The sequence below is a fragment of the Leptopilina boulardi genome, unplaced genomic scaffold, assembly GCF_019393585.1.
Source record: "Leptopilina boulardi isolate dan_hultmark-lab unplaced genomic scaffold, ZJU_Lbou_2.1 LbouV2_367, whole genome shotgun sequence".
Lineage (NCBI taxonomy): Eukaryota > Metazoa > Arthropoda > Insecta > Hymenoptera > Figitidae > Leptopilina > Leptopilina boulardi.
This window is the reverse complement of record NW_026137937.1, coordinates 2309309-2330610: the sequence shown is the minus strand read 5'-3', so window position 1 is coordinate 2330610 and position 21302 is coordinate 2309309. Positions and strand designations below refer to the sequence as shown.

The 21302-nt window shown below is 26.5% G+C and overlaps 3 protein-coding genes across 5 annotated transcripts in view; 2 read left to right on the top strand and 1 right to left on the bottom strand.

Moving 5' to 3' along the window:
• Positions 1 to 1351: 1351 nt before the first annotated feature.
• Positions 1352 to 10758, top strand: LOC127287034 (mucin-4). 2 transcript variants are annotated; one of them, XM_051313743.1, is made up of 3 exons: positions 1352 to 1494; positions 3884 to 6179; positions 8665 to 10758. In XM_051313743.1, the coding sequence occupies exons 1-3, from the start codon at positions 1492 to 1494 to the stop codon at positions 9024 to 9026; spliced, it is 2661 nt and encodes an 886-aa protein (XP_051169700.1). In that variant the 5' UTR covers positions 1352 to 1491; the 3' UTR covers positions 9027 to 10758. The 2 variants fall into 2 exon arrangements, with proteins under 2 accessions (XP_051169700.1, XP_051169699.1); XM_051313742.1 differs by having other exon boundaries at positions 1439 to 1583.
• On the bottom strand, positions 10757 to 17279 carry LOC127287033 (kinesin-like protein KIF3B). Of its 2 annotated transcripts, none has more exons than XM_051313740.1 (16): positions 17104 to 17279; positions 16892 to 17010; positions 16743 to 16817; positions 16547 to 16589; positions 16367 to 16471; positions 16171 to 16289; positions 15719 to 15835; positions 14584 to 14715; positions 13986 to 14120; positions 13815 to 13911; positions 13434 to 13598; positions 13122 to 13356; positions 12940 to 13014; positions 12759 to 12863; positions 11814 to 12618; positions 10757 to 11493 (listed from the first exon to the last, which is right to left on the bottom strand). In XM_051313740.1, the coding sequence occupies exons 1-16, from the start codon at positions 17167 to 17169 to the stop codon at positions 10785 to 10787; spliced, it is 3102 nt and encodes a 1033-aa protein (XP_051169697.1). In that variant the 5' UTR covers positions 17170 to 17279; the 3' UTR covers positions 10757 to 10784. The 2 variants fall into 2 exon arrangements, with proteins under 2 accessions (XP_051169697.1, XP_051169698.1); XM_051313741.1 differs by having other exon boundaries at positions 10757 to 11490.
• Positions 17280 to 20343: 3064 nt separating this feature from the next.
• The window catches only part of LOC127287031 (disheveled-associated activator of morphogenesis 1), a 115519-nt gene continuing 114560 nt past the window's right edge, over positions 20344 to 21302 (top strand). The window contains exon 1 of the mRNA XM_051313736.1: positions 20344 to 20677. The gene's annotated coding sequence lies outside the window, so the exon portion shown is untranslated. The remainder of the gene's footprint in view (positions 20678 to 21302) is intronic.

Genomic DNA, 21302 nt, shown 5'->3' with positions numbered 1-21302 from the left:
GATTGCAGTGTAAAGTTGCTGCAAGATTGCACAATAAGATTATCGCAAGATTGCTCAGTAAGTTTGCAAGGTAAGCTTGTAGCAAGGTTAGTGCAAGGTTGCCAAATAATCTTGCTTTAAACCTAAAATTTTTTAAAAATGTTTTATCTAATTTATATAATAAAATTTATATGATAAAATATTAAAATTATATAAATTAAACGAAACATTAAAAAAAAAAATGTTAATGTTCAAAGCAACGTTATTTGGCAACCATGCACCAACCTTGCTACAAGCTTACCGTGCAAGCTTACTGAGCAATCTTGCGATAATCTTATTGTGCAATCTTTCAGCAAACTTACACTGTAATCTTTCGGTAAGTTTACCATGTTAGCTTGGGTCAGGTGGGACATTTGAAGCTTGCGGCAATTTTGCCGTACAAGGTTGGCAATATTGCACGACAAGCTTGACGCAAGGTTGCCGTAAGCTTATGTGCTATCTGTAATGACTAAATTTTTCTCGGCAAATTTTACTAAAGTGATTCAGATGATAAATTCCAACTATTTCATTAGTGAAATATCACTGACTCAAATTTAGACAGTATCCAAATTAAAAAAAAAAAATTTTTTTAATATTATTCAAAAGTCGAAGAAAAACTGAAACTTTTCTATTCTTATTTTTAAAAAAATCTCATAATTACAATATTAATTTTGTCGGTAACTTTACTCTTAAAATATTAAATGGATCTCGGGATAATTTGTTGAATTAATTATTATAAAATACTTAACAGTAACTTCACATCTAACCTCACATTTTCTAAAAAAAAAAAATCCAAAGTATATATTATAATAATTAATTCTACAAAATATCACAATTTTCGCATACAACAGTCGTTTTTCATCCTATATATACTTTAGACACTTCTACAAAATTTTAAATCGATTCATTTAATATTTTAAGAATAAATTTCGCGACAAAATTAACATATTATTATATCTTTGAAATTGTTGATGTAATATTAGTTTAAATTAATCGCGTCGTGGTTAATGTGGAATTTACACAGAGGTTGCGATTAATTTTGCGATGAGCAGATTTTATCTAACACATGCTACATGTAAGGTATTCCCCACGACCCGATTCCCGCGACTAAGGTGAACTTTCCTTTTCCTTGAACTTGGAAAATACATTACCTTTCGATCTCAAGATCGTGCAGTCGAGGGAGGAAAGTAGCATTTCACATTATAGAGGGACATAACTTTTTCAAAATATATTGATATAAACCACGTATACATATATCTTCTTTCGAAAAATGTACAGCATTTGTGCTAGAACATTGAATCGCAAATAAAAAAAAAAAAAAACATAGTAGAATTAATTACTTCGATCAGCCGTACATATAGCTGGGACAAGAGATTCAAACCTGGGTAAGATAGAGAGAGAGTTTGAAAGTAGGCCTTCATCGTTCAGTCAGTTGTCGACTTCGTCGTCAGGCGATTGCCCGACCCCGGCGTGATGGTGAGTTTTCAAATTGTGCAAGTGTTTACTAAATTTCATTAAAAAAAAAAGAAAGAAAAAAAATCTTAGCAGAAATTATTAAAATGGGGGTAAGTTTCTAAAAAAATTCGTTCAAAAAACATGTATATTTCATTCGAGAAAATTTGTCTCACGATATGCAAACTTTTTTTTAAACAATTAGTCAATTATCATTAAACAATTATTTTGTAATAATAATTATTTGTAATATTAGTTTAATTTTATCGCAAGGAAACGAAGATGAAACAATGAAGATATGAAATTTCGAGAATGTTTTGCTTTTAATTACATCAGATTAATAATTTGTTCTATACCAAGTTGACTTGTTAAGAAGAACGTGCAACCAGCATTATGTATGTTGAGTAATTAGTGCGTTACTTACAATAATTAGTAATCTTTTGTGTAATCATTCTTACCTCAAATAATAATTAAATCTTTTCATTTTCTTCATCACAATTAGATAAATCAAAAATAAATTATTAAATTTCTAATTAGCAAAAAAAAATTATAAACTATTAATAATCAAAAGAGAATAAATAAAAATTTTAATTATAATAAAAAATATTATTAATATATCATTAAAAAAACAAATTTTTAAAATTTAATTTAATAACTAAGTTATAGAATATTATCTTTTTTTATTTTATAAAAATCGAGTAATGAATTTCAATTTGAGATGAAATTGAGATAAAATAGTTGTCAACTTTACGATATTATATAGTGACGGAATATTTTTGTGAAAGGCGCTGAACGATCGTTCAACCGAAAAATTATATTTCAATCGAGTTGCACTACATTAATGACTATGACAATACAATGTTCGATGACCCATGCACAACCTTCACGGATACATGAAATTATCATTTTCCTTTCGATGAATTATTTTATACATATCATTAAATCTACTCTGCAAAAGGGTCACGTTCACTGACGATGAAAGCCACTTTCATTTTCTACTATCATCTTCAGAATCATTAGCCGCGTCCAATAGATGTATACTATTGTCATAGATATGCAACTTCACTCGACAGAATTACATAAAAATCTTTTTACATATCTCCAAAGTCAAGAATTTCAATATTATAAAAAAAAAGAATTCCAATCAAAATTTTTCCGATTAATTAGTTGTGTAAATTATTTATTAGTTAATTAATAAAATAATTTGATTGCAATTATTCAAAAGGCATAAAAAATATTTCATTATTATCATTTAATTAATAATAAAAATTTTATAAATATTACCAAAAAAAAGAAAAAAGTTAAAATACCGGAAATTTGTTCCCTTTATACACTAAAAACGTAAAGAAACATTTTGTGTATGTGAAATAATGAGAAAGCAAATGTTTGTGTTAAATAAACTAATCACAAACATTACACACGTTGCGATATACCGTATTTTTACCAGTTTGCTTAGTTTGGATGCAAATTTCTCTTTATATATTTGTAAAAAAAAAAAGTGTATTTCTTAAGTTCAAAGACCGCATTTAAAAGAAAACGGGAAAAGAATATACGTAGAATATAAAATAACGGAAATTCAAATGTGATGCAACAGGTGCAAAACTATATGTTAAATAGAAGAGAAAGAGATTATTGGCACTGTAATAAGCACATGCATAATATAAACTATGTTTAGAATTACGATGAGTGTTGTCGTATTGCATTTTTTTAAAAATAAATTCTCGACTTTCTCAATACCGGTCAGATATCAAGTCAAGGATCTTCTATAAGCTAATGAAGATCTATGAATATGGAAATTTTAAACAGAATCTCTTATATATTAAAATAATCTTAATGAACTGTACCGAGTTGCACAAGGTAAACATTTGCTGACCTTAAAAAATTCTAAAAAAAAAAACTAAATATTAATATGTTCTACTTTAACAGAATCTTGCGTTACTAATTAAAAATTTGTTATTGTGTCTTCTTTGTGAAAAATAATTTTTTTTCTCAAAAAGCAACTACATTTTTCAAATAATAATATAATTTTCTTTCAATAGTTCTTTATAAAATAACTTTCTATAAATTCATTTATTTATGATGTGAAAGCTATGAGTAAAAAAAGAGAATTCACGAAATACTTTTAACTTCTATTAAAACTTCCGTTTATTGCAAATAATTCATGTAAAAAATAATAAAAACTAATATAACCACATATATGTAAAACAATTTCTACTGCGATTAAATAATAATAAATAGTTCAAAATAACATGCAACTTATATGAAAAGTTATACAATATTACAACTTAAAATACCTATGATTTAATTTTCCTGTATACAATAAAAAAAAAAAACTTCTTATGTATAACAATTTTTTTTTTCAAAACAAGTTTTATTAATTTTTTCCAAAAAGTAATCGATTTATTTTTTTCAGTTTCTATTACTTTGCCTATTGGCCACTGTGAGCCTAGGCCGATGTCTCGATCATCTTCCAACTCGGGAAGAAATTGAAATTTCCATAAATCGAACAATTCAAGAAGTGGAAAAAAAAATTCAAGCCGATCCCAGTTTACCAAAACTCTCACGAAAAGATATTGTCGATATTCTTCAAAATATCACAACAAAAGATTTGATATCCGACTATAAAATTCTTGATAAAACTAGAAATGATTATCAACGAGCTTTAATGGTTGTTCTACCATATAATTCAAATGGTGCCGAGGAGCATTTAAAAGATCTTTACACAAGACCGCCAATAATTCAAATGCTTTCAGATGACGATGTTTTTCATGAACAAGAAAGGAATCGAATTTCAAGTGATGAGAATTCTTTGAAAAAACAAGTTTCAGATAATTTTATACCAACTTTCCCCACTGCTGTTGGCTCAATTCATGAATCACCACTGAATAACCAACAGTACAGTGTTAATAATAAAGAGAAAGTAGATTCAAAATTGGAAGACTCTAAACCGGAGAAATTCAGTTTCGATTTGGAGAAATTGAGCGAAATTTTGACAACTACCAAAAGATCAACCCACACCTGGAGACCGGTTCCTAAAGATTCACATTCACCTCAAAATGTTACTTCTGTATTTAATTCGGTCCACAATTCTAATTCAATTACAACAGAGGCGCCAATTTCAAAATCAACTCAACATATTTTGTCCTTCGATCAATGGCATTATCATCCTCCTCCTACAACTTCCAAACCTCAATCTTCAATAATAACAACAACAACAACAACAACACCTGAACCTACATCATCCAAACCTCAATTTCAATCTCAAACAACACAAAAATATCAATATCCTCCAAAGGAAGAATACTTTCTCCCAACTATTAAGAGTTCACCCGAGATTAAATACGATTATCATCAAAAAGAAGAAAACACAAATGCTTTCAAATTTTTTGAATCAGAAGCAATGACTTTACCAACAACTAAAACAGAACAAACTGCCGCAGTTTTCGTAACACCGATGAAAATCCAAAATTCCCAAAAATTGTCAAAAGAATCTAGTCCAATTTCAACAATGAGACCAGATATCGAGGATCTTTTAAAATCAATTGGTCTCCGACCAATGAAAAATCCCAATGATTTGGTATTTGACAAAAAAGAAACAGAAACAAAATTTCAAATTCCAGACTCGAATAATGTCATTTACAATCCGACATTTGGATTAACAACTGCAGGTGTCGATACAGTTTCTATTGCTGATCAAAATACATTCGATAATTCTGATAAAATTCAAAAAGGTGTTAATAATCTAACACCAGCGGTGCAACAACTTTTTAAAAAATTTGGTTTGCCGACAAATTTAGATTTTCAATCACTAACAACAACCACTACAACAACAACACCAACAACAACAATGAAACCCACACAGGCTAGTTATTATTCCTACACAAATTTTAAACCTCTGTCAAATTCATCTGTACGCAATAAAGAGATGAGGGATTTTTTGGCAAAATTTGGTTTGGGTGAAGCACGAAATCAAAGGGCAATGAGACAGAATACAAGAGAAGTGCCCTCTTTAATTGAAGCTGTACCAATGAATATGAAAAAAATATTGGAAAATATAGGTCTCATTAGACCAAGAGCAAGAATTGATGATGACATAAAACAAGTGTCACGTCAATCAACAACAACAATTCCTTCAAAATTACATGTCTTTAAACCTCAGGAATCGTCGGTATTCAATGATCAACAGAGAGCAAAAATTAATGAGTTATTGAATACAGTGAAAAAAGTACAAAAAGGAAAGGCTACTATTGATGATGTTCAAAAAGTTGCCGATGAGGTACTTGAATCTACAAAATCACTTCCAGAAGGACCAGATCCAGTGAGTTTAGAAGAAATTCTCAAACTTTACAAGGAAGATTTAAAGAATGAAGTAAAAAGACAGCAGACTAATGAAAAAGAAGTGAATACTAATCGAGACGAAATACTAGTTAAAAAAGAAAACATTGTCAAAAAAGAAGTTGCCAATGAAGAAAAAGTTGTTGGAGAAGAAAAGTATACTAATGCAAAAGAAATTATTATCGAAACAAATATTACGAAACAGAATGATAATACAACAAATACAAATCTCAATGAAGAAAGTAGTAAAGAAAAAGAAAATAATAAAGAACAAGAATTTAAAATTGGAGACAAAGGAAAAAAAGAAAATGATGACATAAAGGAAACAGCAACAGATGACCAAAAATTAAGCTTCTCTTCAGCTGCCTCTAGTGGTATTAAAAAATTTATTGTTAATGCATTGGGTTCGTCGGAAATGTGGTTTGGCAAAATCATTGGTGGTTTTTCAAAAGTCAAGAGCTTTTTTACTAATGTTGCTGGTAAACTGAAGCATGCAATCAGCTATTAAATGCCATTAAACAAAATCAATTATATTTTATCGACTCTTTCTTCAACTGACTACTTTCTATATATATATATATATATCTAACTTCGTGTTATAAATCTTCTCCCTCTTTGTAAGTGAAATTTCCTTTAGTGGAAATAAACTTTCTGCTAAACTAATAACTTAACAATGCTTGACAAATGCTAACAAAAATAATTCAATTAATTACCTGACTAAATAACTAATATTACTGTTTAGATTTATTTTTTAATTTGTTTATAAAAAATTAATATAAATTTGCTTTATTAAAAAAATCTTAATCTTAGGACAATATATTAATTATAATTATACTTCCCATTCCAAATTTTCGACTGGGAAGTTTGGAATGGGGAAAATTGCCCAGAATAAAATTGTGGTACTCGAAATAGTCGGTGCCATTTAAAAAATTGAACTTTTTACACTTAGGGCGGAAACAGGCACTTGTGCCCGATTTTAAATTATGTAATTTAATAGATTTTTTTATCATGAACAACTTTTGTATTGAACATTTTTTCCATAAAAAAAAGATATCCAACCATCCTGGGACTTTTGATACGCACCCCGTATAAAAAAGTGTTGCGCTTAAAAATAGTATCCACCATCTTGAATCCGCCATTTTGAATTTTGAAAACTGTCATCAAATTAGTAAACAGAGATCCTCAAGAACGCTTGGATACCAAAAAACAAAAATGGTTTATACTTAAAGAATCAAACAATTGTGTAACTCAATATATATGTTCAAAAGAAAAAGGAAAATTTTTTTAGACAAGTTTTTTTGGCTGTACTTTTCTTTCCTGGGACGCAATTTTTTTTCCTGAACTATAAAAGTTTCCAGAATTTTCAGGGAATAATTTTTTATTTTATCATCTCTTTTTACTGCAATTCTTTTTTTTCGCTTGTTTACTTTTATAAAATGGCCTTGCTATTTTCATAGTTGCATCATTATGAACTTTTTCTTTGCCTTTTATATTCTAGATAATTTTTTGTTTAACATTATAGAATATTGCGTGTAAATGGAACTTTGCGTGTACTAGTTGCATGTTGATTAATAATAATTAATGGCTATGGCTCAAGAAGTTTTCTTAATGCCAAATTAAAGGGGGGGTCTCTTGATACTTAAAAATATGACACTCTTGATAAATTTTATGTTAGTAATTTTAAGGTGAAAGGCAAATTAATCAATCAACTATAAAAGATATTGTGAAAGTTTTGTGAGAATTTTGTAAGAATTTTTCCATTTCGTCAAAATAATTGGAAGTCTAATTATTTTTATATTTTATAGATAAGACAAGACAAATAAAAAATAGTTATTTCATATATATATATATATATATATATATATATATATAGAAAAATAACATTTGTTTTAAAAAAAATTGTTTTATACATATATATTGTGGAAAAAAACTCGTTTTGCTGTCCCCTCATCAAACTTTTGATTAACTTAAAAAAAAAAACTGGTTGATTCAACTAAATTTTAATCAAATCGAATTGGGACGCAAGATTATATTCTAAAAATCATTAGTCAATACATTTATTTTTTTGATTTAACCAAAATTTGGTTGCTTCAAATGAATTTTTTTCTGAGTGAATTTGATATAATTTCCATATAATCGATTTTTCATACTACAGAATTTTTACTTAACCGAAAAATCATTTAATAAAATTTCTAAATGATAGAATTTTCATTTGTCCGAATTTTCAAATGGCCGAACAAACAATCGAAAGAAAGATTTCAGCACGATTTTTAAAATCAACCAATCACAATTTTATGGATAATTTTTGATTGATTGATTTTAAAAATCGCGCCGAAATCTTTCTGTCGATTGTTTGTTCGGCCATTTGCCATTTGGGACAAATGAAAATTCTATCAATTAGAAATTCTATTAAATGATTTTTCGGTTAAGTAAAAATTCTGTAGTATGAAAAATCGATTATATGGAAATTATATCAAATAATAATTCGAACAAATGAAAATTCATCTGAATGAAAATTTTATGCAATGAAATTCTACCCAATAAAAATTCTTTAAAATGCCTATTATGTTAAATGAAAATTCGAGCAAATACAAATTCTGACAAATAAAAATTCGAAGAAATAAATATTCTGTGAAGTGAATTTTCGGTTATATAAAAATTCTGTAATATAGAAAAGCGCTTTGATGTAAATTATGCAAAATGCTATTTCGAACAAATAAAAATTCGGCTCAAAACTAATTAGGACAAATAAAATTCAATAAAATGTAAATTATGACTAATGATTTTTAGAACATAATTTAGTCCATCGAATTAAATATTTTTATATTAATTATATAATATATTAATAATAAATTCTAGACTCTCAGGCGGCTGCACAAGATATTGTTTACACTTCAGTGCCAACAACAACTACAAGTTCAACGACAGCAGCTAAAGGATCGTTCTTCGAATCGTTTGATTTTGAAACTGCTCTAAAAAATGCAAATGTTGAAGAAACAAAAAATTCTAATGCTAATATTGCTGCACTTGAGGAATCATTTGGAGGGACAACACAAAAGCCTGATCCAGTTTTACCAACAAGACGAAGAACTGGTCTCTATTTTCTGGTAGATTGGAATACATTTTTGGAAGTAGGAGATGATGAAAAGGAGAAGGTGAACTTAAGATTTCAACCGAGAGCTGGTGATAGAACTCGATTCCTCAAAGTAACCGTGCCGTAAATTCTTTTTATAGAATTATTTAAATAATATTCTTTATTGTAGTTATAATTTATTAGCTCCAATTTAGAAACTGCTTTCGACGTACACCAAAAATGGTGGTATATATATATAAATTTTATCGCACACAAAGATCCAGTAAATTTATAAAAACAATTTTCTTTGCTAGTCAAAATTGAAATTTTTAGTATTAATTTTAATTCTTTTATTAAAAAAAAGAACTTAAATATATACATATTTTAATGAAAACAAATATAAATTTGCTGGACTTGATGTAAAGTTAATTAATTTATTGTACATTTCAAATCAAGTTGTATTAGTTATATATTTTTACTAATGATAAATTTTTATGTTTATTTATGTTGATAAGGTGAAAAATTATTTTTAAATGTATAAATATTAGGTATTAATATTTTTAATATATTTTAAAACAAAAAAACTAATTTAATTCTCCAAAAACATGGTATTGTGTATAATAAAATTCATGGAATTGAAAATACAGACATATTGCATATTGTTAAATTAATATCATCGTTAATGAAAAATATTTTGGAAAACGAAAAAAATTTGCAAAATAATAATTTTATTTTTAAAGTGTTTAAAATAAACGAAATAAATAGTTAAATATTCCGATAAATATATCAGTATTACAGATTCACCATGAATAATTTTTGTTTTCGTATTTAATATTGAAGTGTGAATATAAAATAATTTAGAAAACCTTTTTTATATATGAGAAAGTTTGTATTCCTTTTGTGATTGTTGATAATTTAAATATATTTATTATTTTATACTAACCATTGCGATAATAAACAAGTTTATGATATACAGGGTACGTTCAAAAAGTATATAGAAACTTGCAAATATCTCGAAAAGTACGAATTTTCGTGAAAAATGTTTAACATAAAAGTTTGTTCCCAACAAAAAGTATCTTGAAAATTCGTACTTTTTGAGATATTTACAAGTTTCCATACTTTTTGAATACTCTGTATAAATATAAATAGCAAAATTTTCCCTTATTTGTTCCATAACACCGTCCGACAAAATTCAACTTTTTTGTTTCACACACGAAAAAATCAATGATTTTCAGAAACTAGGACCAAAAAAAGATACCCGTGTCTAACCGTTTTGCTAGATCAGGTCATTTTTTGCTTTTAGGGTTAAAAACAACCCTTAAATGAAAGGTGATAGGAAATCTTGTACAAAAAAATAATTTTTTATGAAACCTGGTATCTCGGGGTTTTCCGGGTCGCTGATAACGAATATGATGTCAGATTTTCAAAATTCAAAATGGCGGATCCAATATGGCGGTCGAAATTTATAAATATTAATTATTTTTTATAAAACTTGGTGTCTAGGGGTTTTTGGGGTCGCTGATAATAACATAATAATAATAACGTAATAACATTTATAAATTTTGACCACTATTTAGGTCCGCCATTTTGAATTTTGAAAAGCCGACATCAAATTCGTAATCAGCAACCCCAAAAACCTTCGGCCAGACACGGGTATCTTTTTTTTGGTCCTAGTTTCTGAAAATCATTGATTTTTTCGTGTATGAAAAATCGTGTCGGACGGTGTAATATCTCTAAATTCTTAAAATTTAATAATAGGTAAATTTTTATTATTAAATATAAATTTTGAATTTTGAGTCCAGTTTTTTTCTGTGTCCTAAAGAGTCAAGTTTTTGATGAAATGCATCGATGTTATAAATAAAGAACTCTTTCCTGAAATACTTAACATAATTTTTTATTCATATTTCTAATAAGTACCACCGGCACGTTTAGCTTTATAAAATGCAATAATTTCTTCATCAATATCAGGATCCCCAGTAAGCGGTAGAGATTTATCAAAATTAAAAATTTCTTTGCCTTCCTCATTTCGAAGAGAATTTCTCTCGCTATTCAAAGAAAGATTTTCTGTCATTCTAATTAATTCTTCTTCCAAATTATCATCATCTTTCGACAATAATCTCTCTTCCAATTCTTTTGCCGATTGTTCAATATTTATTGAATTTTCACTGTCATTTGAAATTAAACACGGTTGTTTTTGCCTTGACAAATCAAATGATTTACAAGTTATTCTCGTGTCAATATTTGACTGGAAACTGTCCATTAAATTAGCAGAATTTTTATGAGTAGCAATAGAAGAAGAAGAAGGCGAAGATAAAAAAGAAGATGATGATGATGATGATGATGATGAAATTTCCCTTTGAGAAGAATTTAGAAATTCGACATTTGAGTTATTGAACGAATGACTTGGGTTGTTGTTTATGCAAATTGAGTTTCTTGAAAGTTCCGATAATCGGGTAACATTCACAGAATGTGCTTCGCTTTTCACACTTGGAGTAGAACGTGAACTTTCAAGTTTGACAGAAAATCCAAGATTTATTTGATCTTTCGCATCGTCAATATGATTTTTCAGCAATAATTCTTCATTTTTAAGAATGCTGACGAAATCTTTTGATCTACTGTCAAAAATTTTCAATAAATTATTCTTTTTAATAAATAAAAATAAATGGAAAGTGAAAGAAAACAAAAAACGGGAATAAATACAAAGACCTTTCACTTTCATTTCTAATTTTTAGAGTAAATAACAATAACTTGTATATAAATCTTCAAATTTTAAAAAACTGTAAAACTTGTATTTTTAATTACTATTTTGAATATAGAAAAACGTGAATTTCATGAAAAAATTTTGACTACTCAAAAAATATTTGCACAGTTGATAAATTTTGACTCAAACTATATATTCAAAAATAAAAATTTTAATGTAAATCAACTAAATCACCTCACAATTGTTTCAGCATCACCACCTCCTTGAATTATATTCTCATTATTATTATTTTTTGCACTTTGAAAATTTTCTCTTATTACAGAGTCATTAGCATTGACTATCATTTTTACATCAGAATTTTTTCTTTCAACAGAAATTATTGATTCTTTTGATGAAAATTCTGATAATAAATTAAAATTATTTGAATTTTTCAATTTTTCTTTTTTCTTATTTCTAGAAGAATGTTTTGAACGATGATATTTTTTTGATTTTTTAGAATTTGTCACATCACATGGAAGATCTTCTTTGACAATTTGAAATAAATTTAATGTTGTCACTTCGGAACAATGAGATTTTTTAGTTGATAAAAATTTTTCTGAATTATTTAAATTTTCAATAATAGGCACTGATAAAATATGTTCATTTCTTAGAGATTTTATTTTCTCTCTAGACTCATTTGATTTATTAGTTAGCAATAAATTTTTATTAAATTTTTTAAAATTTTCAGAAGAATTCATTTTGTTTTCCAAAAGAGTTTTTCCAGTGGTATCTATACTTTGAAATAGATTTTCTTGTTTATTGCTATTCAATTTTGTTGTAGTGGCAAAATTATATTCATTGGACACTTTATCTGAATGTTTTTTTTCACTAACCAATGACTGATGATAACTTAAAATGTGTCCATTATACATGGAAATTAAATTTTTTAATTGACATATATCTTGTGGAGTTAATGATATTAGATTATTTTCCAAATTTGGATTCATTTCCTCATTTATTTGATTTGGATCTGGATTACTTTGATTTTGAATTGAAGTTCCTTTAGGGGGGGAAAAAAATTGAAGGGATTAAAAAAAATTTTTGAAATAACAAAAAAATATTTTTAGTTTGAAAAAAAAATTAAATCTTTTTTTTTCAATTCATGTTAATGATTTTTTAATTATATTTGTAAAAAAGCACTTGTTTCTTTTGGTGTTTCCTTAGTATGTTCCATAATTGATTCGCTTGCTAGTGTTCCATTTAATAATTCATTGCTATTTTCCTTCAAATTTTCACTTTTCTTTTCTAATTAGTTTAATTTTTATTAAAACTTTTTTTTTTACTAATTTAAACTTTTTAGATCAAAGTTTTCTATACATACCTTGAAAATTTTCTTTCGGCAATTTTTGTTTTGAAAACTTTTTCTTTTCCTTTTTCAGCATATTAATTAATAATGCTTTAAAAGAATCAAGGTGATATATGTATATTATTTTCATATACAGATATTTTGAAATTTCTACATTTTTTTGTAGTGCAATAAAAAATACAAGAAAAAAAGGATACAAATTTCCTTGTCTCTTTGAAGAATTAAATTTTTATAATATTCTGAACTCTTTGGACAAATCGTTTTAGTTCCATTTTCAAAATCATGTAATTTGAATTTCCCTTTTAAAATTTCAAGACAATAATGCAGTTTTCGGGGATCATTGGTATACTTAAAATGTTCATCCAATTCGAGAAATTCTTCTACGGATTTATCTAAATATTCTTTTTCATCCTCATTCAATTCTCTAGGAGACTAAAAATTAAAATTATTATTAAAATAAAAAGGGGTATTTATATAATTTATTTAAAAAACTAATCCTAAATGTATACTTGATTGACTAATTGATTTTTAAGTATCTCAATTTGTTTCTTCAATTGTTCATTTTCCATTTTCAAAAGAGTATTTTCACTATGAATATCATGTTGTATACACAAATTTACATCATTTTTAACAAGAGCAACTCTTTGGGCAAATCTACAAGTTGATATTGTTTCCTATATTGATTAAACAATTTTATATAAATATATTACATAATAAATAATTAAAGAAAATCAATAAATAAAAACTTTCTCAATTCGTAAAATTTTTAGTACCAATGTTTTTTTTTCAAATTTTTTTTTGAAAAATAATTTTTTTTAAACAAAAAAAAAAAAATTACAAGATTTATAAAATTTATTAAATGAAAATAATAATAATTAATAATTTAAAACCTCTAAGTTTTGTATTGAAAGACTGAGTGTAGCCAACATGGTTGTCAGACAATTTCCACCGAGACTGTCCCTAAGAATGGCAGTGAGTAAAGAATTTCTGAAAGTAGAAAAATAAAGGAATTGCAATCATGAATTTTTCTTCTAAAGATTAAATAGCAAAGCATCGACCACCTGTAGGGAATGTGATTCGCATTCTGTTGACCCAAGCACACTATGACTTGCTCCAGGTAATGCAGACTTAAATTAATGTGTTTCGCCTCAGTTAAAATAGTTCCCGTAATAGCGCATTTGTACACACGCTCAGATCTAAGGGATAAACAAAAGTTGATTATTTATTGCATTCTCCTACCCCTACCAGCGATTTAATTTATTCTTTTGAATAAAAATATTTCCGCCAATAATTAAATATTTCTTTTTATTTACTTTTACTCATATTGCATATATATGACAAAACTTGTACAATTTTTAAATTTACTTTTTTTTTAGTCAAATATGAAAGAAATTTAATTTGATGCTAATACAACCTAAAAGTCAAAATAATTGATAATTTGTTTTTTTTTTAATATTTCAGAATTTTAAGGCTTTATTTTTTAAAAAATAATTATGTTGATATAATTAAAAATGTCCTCAAACCCCCTGGAGAATGATGACCGTTCTTGCGTTTCGAGAACAATATTTGCCTAAGTTAAGGCGCTTAGAGTAGATAAAGATTTCTTTATTATCTATTGTCAATAAAAACTTTCAGTAAAATTATCAGTAACTAACTAACCCAGCGAGATCAACTAGATGCATTTTGGCTCTACTGTAGTGATTTGAACCAAATTTCTTCATTGAAACAATAATTGTAAATATACAATGAGATCTGGATGACATTGGATTCATCGGAGTCTCCGAAACAACTCTTAAAAGAAAAAGAAGAAGTACTTTTATTTAAGTTATTTTCAATTTAATTATTAAAATTAAAATAATTTTTGTTTAAATAAAAACTTTTATAAAATTCAAATAAGTAGAAATTTTTTAATAAAATTTTTTAAATAAATCAAAATTTTATTAAAGGGTCAGTCCACTGACTTTCGTCTAATAGTGGTTGCGACCAAATTCTTAGAAAATCTAGTTTAAATATATATGTGAAACTCGATGATTCCCTGAGTTCATTAACCATAATATTATGGAAAAAATTTTATTCCCTTTAAAAATATTAAATATCAAAAGTAGGAGGTTCACAATGTGATTTTGTAACCTTAAATTTTTCAATTTTTTTAAAAACGCTATTATTAAAAAACTATTAAAAATTAGATGTTGGAACTCACGAAAAACATAAATCACTTTATTTTGCACAGAGGAACGAAAGAATTATTGCAAAAATTTATTATTTTTGGATGATATACGATTTTTAAAAAAATGTTATTTATATATTCTCAAGATTCTCAAGATTATATATTTCTCAAGATTCTAGCGATTTGAAATTGGTCAGTTAACTTCAAGTCTTTTAATTAACCTTTTTAAATAGAAAATTTAAAAAATTAATATCTCCTAAACGAAGCAAAACACCTTCGTAAGATTTTAATAGAAGGTAAAGAAAAAAATTCGTATTGTTGTTAAAGCAATATACATTTGTATTGACAACAATCCGATTTGTAATATTAACATTTTGAATTGTAATATTAACAAATCTACTGACAACAATCCAAAAATTGTTTGCACAACAATTCCATTTTTCTCCATGATGATCAAGACAAAAGTTGTTCCCAACAAAAAGATTCACATTTTTGAACCCAAAACATTGGGCCCGGGACTGAACAGTGAAAAAAGAAGTATATCACGAAAATGCGTACTTTTCGAGATATTTGCAAGTTTCAATACTTTTTAAACACCCTATGTATATATATGCACCACATGCTCACCGGTTGGTATCGCCAATAAAGAGTAAATCAAGGGCATCCTTTTCATTTGTAACTGGCCAGAAGCTCAAGTTCTTTAAGTGCAATGTACCAGTCTCGTCTTCCTGAATGGTAACTCTTCTGAATACAAGGAAGATTTAAATGTTAACTGAACCGAATAAATATATGAAAATATTACACGCACATCTTGCACATCATATTTAATTAATCCCTGCGCCTTAATTAATAAAACCATCACTTTCATGAAACCGACATTGTTATGAGAAAATAATTTCGAAAGTTGAGCCACCAAAGAAATTTATCTCTTATATATATATATTATGAGAATATTATTTTTTATTTCCACGTATATTTAATAGAAAAAATATTATCACTAGGTTTTCGTAATTTTTTCCCCTATTTTTCTTATTATTATTATTATTATTATTTTTTATAAACAAATCTGTGAAACTTACGGCAAATCTTCAATTTTTGTTGCTAAACTCCATTCTTGTTTTCTATTAAGTAAATCGTAACCATTTTCATTGTAAATTTCCAGATAAGATATTTCAATGGAATAAAGATTTTCTGTTTGCTGAGATTTAGAAAAAAAAAATTAATTATAATTTTTTGAATATTAATTCAATTTATGAGAAAAATAAAATTTCACACCTTCTTAACTAGAGTAAATAAATATTGCAAAGTCCTGGGTAATATTCCTCTCAAGTCATAACTGTTTTGTTCGCCAGTTATTGTGTAAGTTTTTCCACTTCCGGTCTGTTTTTTTTAAATTATTGTAAAAAAAACAATATTGTATTTTACAAAATATATTTTTTAAAATTGATTTATTACCTGACCGTATGCAAAAATTGTCCCATTATAACCATTCAGAACACTAAAGTGAAATACTCAAATTAGCTAATGTAACAATAAAAACATATATATATATATATATATATATATATATATATATATATATGTATATATATATGTATATATATATATATAGTTTAATGCTTATAATTTCAAAAAATTGATTATTAATCACCTGTGAATTACCGGTTTGGCAACTTCATTGAAAATAATTTCTTGTTCCGCGGTTTCTTCAAAAATTTTGAAAAATCTAAAAAAAAAAATTAATTTTTAAAAAATAATATTGCTACTTATTAAAAAAAAAAAAAGTGTTTTGTTTCTTACGAAAAATTCCAAGATTCAGGTCGATTATCAATATACTCATTGCAAATTCTCGGAGGGGCTGTTAAAATCAAAAAATCTTCGTCCGCGCGTCCTTTTGGACGGTGATAAACTTCATGATTCTAAAGTGAATTATTCTCGTTAGGTTATGGGGAAATGAAACGTAAACAAAAATATATTTCAAGTAAAATGAATTTAGTATTCGTGATACGTACGGTGATGTTTTTTTGCGACCACTCAGGTTTTAGACGAGCATAAACTTTGATGTCATTTTTAACCATAACGTGAGAAAATATTTTACACTTTCATTACTATTTTAAACAATTCATATATAAGAAGTATACGAAAACTTAAATCTAAATGTAAAAGGTCACCACCTGTCAGTTCTTAAGTTGTGAAGTTATAAACACATCGAGTCGATTCGCTTATATATATAATATATTGCTTCTATCACATGAATACAAATTTAATTCAATTTTTCTTTATTCTTTTCTTTGTAAATGACTGATGTATAAAAAATTGGTCAGATAAGGAATTTCCGTTTTTAAAGATTCACGTTGTTGATACATTTTAATTCTATATAAGATTTCATAAGCGAAAAATCCTTTTTTATTATCTTCGAAGAAGAGAAAGTTAGAAAATATATGTTTGCTGAATAAAAATTTTATATATTTAGGCAAAGGTTGGCATTTTAAGTATATGGTTAAAAAGCGTACTAGAAAATAACATTACAAATTAACCTGAATGTTAGATAAAGATTTCCATTTAAAATCGTTTATTTAATTAATTTATCGTATATAGATAAAAAAAAAAATTCTAATTATTAATTTTAATTTAAAGTGAAAATAATTTTAAAAAAATTTTAAGTTTCTAAAAAATAAAAAATTTTTATAATTAAATTAAAAAAATGTTTAAAAAAATTTTTTTTAAGTATTAAAATCCGAGTGCATAAAAAATAAATTTCCAATATTATTTGAAGAGACTATGATTGATTCTCGGAATGTAATAGGATGTAAAAAAAAAATACAATAAGGTGCTGCCGACATATTTGTGATTGGAATTGCAACCGGTTGTTAAACTTGTGAATCCAGTGTGAACGCAAGCCTTATAGTGAGTAATGTTTTTTTTTTTTTAATACGAAAAACGCAAAGTTTCCTTGGAGGCACTTTTGCGTTATGCAGTAAACTTTAAGCGACAAATTCTTCAATCTTAAAACTCTTTTTTTGGTCAGACGAGTTTTAACAGTAAACTTTATAAATCTCCAAAGAGACAATTTCAATTGAATCAGATTTTCCGGGTACAAAATCGCAATATAATTGATATAGGGACTTTCAATTTCCTGAATGCTTATATTTTGCGTAAAAGTTGCAACTTTTTTTTCCTACATATACTACATAATACTGAAATTGATTAAATAAAAAAAAAAAAAGGAAAAAAAGTGTCGAGCACGTGAATTTACTATAGAATTCTTTCTATAAATTTATTAGAAAATTCTCTACGTAGTTTCTAAATTCTCAACTGCAGTTAATTGTCAACATTACAAAATTGATTAAAAGCTAATTTTAAAAGTTACATAGCTCAACATATATATATATATATATATATATATATATATATAATTTATATTTGATAATGACTGTTAAATAATAATAATAGTATATATTTATGAAATTTTCCGGAAGGAAACAATATATAGTTATTTTTTATATAAATTAAATTCCTTTTTTCAAATATTTAATTTCTTTTATTGTAAAATAGTGGTAAAAAAGTAGTAAAAAAGAGTAATAAAAAAAATGTATAGCAAATGTATAAAATAATTTCAAACATTCGTAGTTTTATTATACAAAATAAAAATTCGTAAATAAATATTCATAAAAAAAAAGAAACAGTTATTAAAAACACATTTATATCGTGAAACAAGTTTTAAAAATCAAAATGTGTTTTTAATACAAGAATGACATATAAAAAATAAATGAGTTTTCCTAAATTTTATTTCACATTTCCTTTAAAAAATATATATTCGTTTTATTAACGCTAGAAAAGACATTAAGATAAGAAAAGAATTTAAAAACTATCACTACCGTTTTTGTATAAAAAAAATTCTTTTATAAATATTTCTTTTTTATCAAATTATTTCCATATTTAAACATTTCAATTTTTATTTCTTAATACTGAAAATACTATTTGAATTGGATAATTACGAAAAGTTGCATCTTTCTAGATGTGTTATGAAAAATTATTATTATTATTTTTATTATGACTGTTAATATTATTATTAATATTATTATTACTAGGCTGAAGTCGAAATATCCAAATCAAAAAGTTACTTATGTGGAATTATTATCATAATTATTCATCTGATTATTTTACTAATTTATTTTTGAATTATCATCACTCTCATCAGAAAATGCTTCGTTTTCGCTCATTTTTTAAAATAAACAATGATAATTTAATAATAGTGACAAATTACGAGGAATGCTGTCTGATTCTTAATATATAAAATAGGTTAGGTACGCGATCATCACAACCAGGAGCACACTTTGCCACTCAACTGCTTCTTGCACCAAGAGATGGCGCCACATTCGTTTCTATTATTACATTCTTTTAGGTGAAATAATGGACAGTTTATTAGACTTTAAACACGTAAATAAAGTGACTATTATTTCAAAAATTATTTGATTTAAATAATAATACCCAAGTAGCATATAATATTACTGTTATATTAAAAATGTCCGCCTGATGGTGATATTGCAGTAGTATTATAATAATATTACAAAATATTTATTATATTACAAAAAATTTTTGCTGTGGATCAAAATGATCCTGGATCATTTTGAGCTCCAATTTTTACTGTGGCAATACTTGTCCTCATGGATTAAAAAATATTTATGTAACTTTAAAATTATTGGGAATTTTTAAAATCAAATCAATTATTGATGTTGAAAATCTATTTCTGCAAACGTCAAAAAAATACAACTTAACTTCTCTTTAAAATTATTATAATACTAAATAAGTTGGTCACAAAATATTTCCATGAGGAAGCAAAGTGTTAATTTCATGAACACAAAAAGTTTATACTTCAACTTGGCAGCGGTTTCTTTCTAACGTTTTTCAGTTTAAAAAAAACGCGTGGGCCATAATACACAAAAATTGAATTAATTAAAATTAAAAGATTGTTGCCCCAAAATCGAATATAGTAAGAAGTTAATGTTCATTTAACATGACAACTATTTAATCAATAAACAATAACGAAAAACCAAAAAGGAATAATTACAATGACAACACATATATATATATAAATGCAGCATCCGGAAATAGAGAAAAAGGATTTTAATATCGAGAAATCGAAATTATTTCGTGTGTTACATTTCGATGAATCGATCCAAAAGTGACCTGGTCGCCTTGACGACGACGTCGACGGACCGGCGCAGAAGCTCGTCGAAAGTCACTGTTCGTTTATTTCCCAGTTCCTCTGCGCGTGACAGTCAAGTAATTTTTTTCTCTGGTTTATATTAGATATATATTAAACATGCGTTTATTTTAATGTTTTAGTGTTCTCATAAGTATTCGAATGACTTAAAAGACATAAACGGAAAATTCAATTGTGACAATAAATTAGAAATTTCTCCCGCCGTTTTTCACACAGAACTTGCGGTTATAACGCGAGTGCAATTATATCCTTTACCGGCGTTACAATGTGGTTTACGGGGGACATGTGCCATTTCCCATTATATTGATCTGCATCCGGAGACGCACTACTGGAATTTGACGTTTCCCCGTTCAGATCAAGTAAGTCTTTACTTGCACGCGATAATAAACCACATTACTTTTATCCCTTCCCTCGCTCAATATATATATATGTATGGAAAATTTTTTAAATATTAGAAGAAAATAAATTTTTCCATATAAGCAATATGTATATATATATGACTTTTAGTCCTTTCTCAAGACATATTTATTTCACGACCATCATGACAATAGGATAAGATTCAAGATATTTCCTAAAGCTTCATATATATATATATATATCATCAGAGGATAAAAAGATAAAAATTTTTCAAAGGATTTACTCCAATGAAATTAATTCGTTCACGCCCTGAATATTTTTTTGCCTTTCTTTTGCAAACAGGTTGCTTGGACCCATTGTTATTTTATTTTTTTAGTAGAAAAAAATTTTTGCAAAGCATCAATTTTAAATCTTATTTATGTACGTTGAGTATTATTGTAAAAATTAAATTTCAGTAATCAATATATTTATAAAGGAAATTTGGAAAAAATTTTTTTAAAAAAATTACAGAAAAAAATTGTCGCAAATATTTTAATAAAATTTAATTCTAGGTGTGGAAAATTGTTAGTGTTAATTTTTTTTCAGCTTCTTGAAAAAATAGGATTTAAATATTTGAAATCATATAAA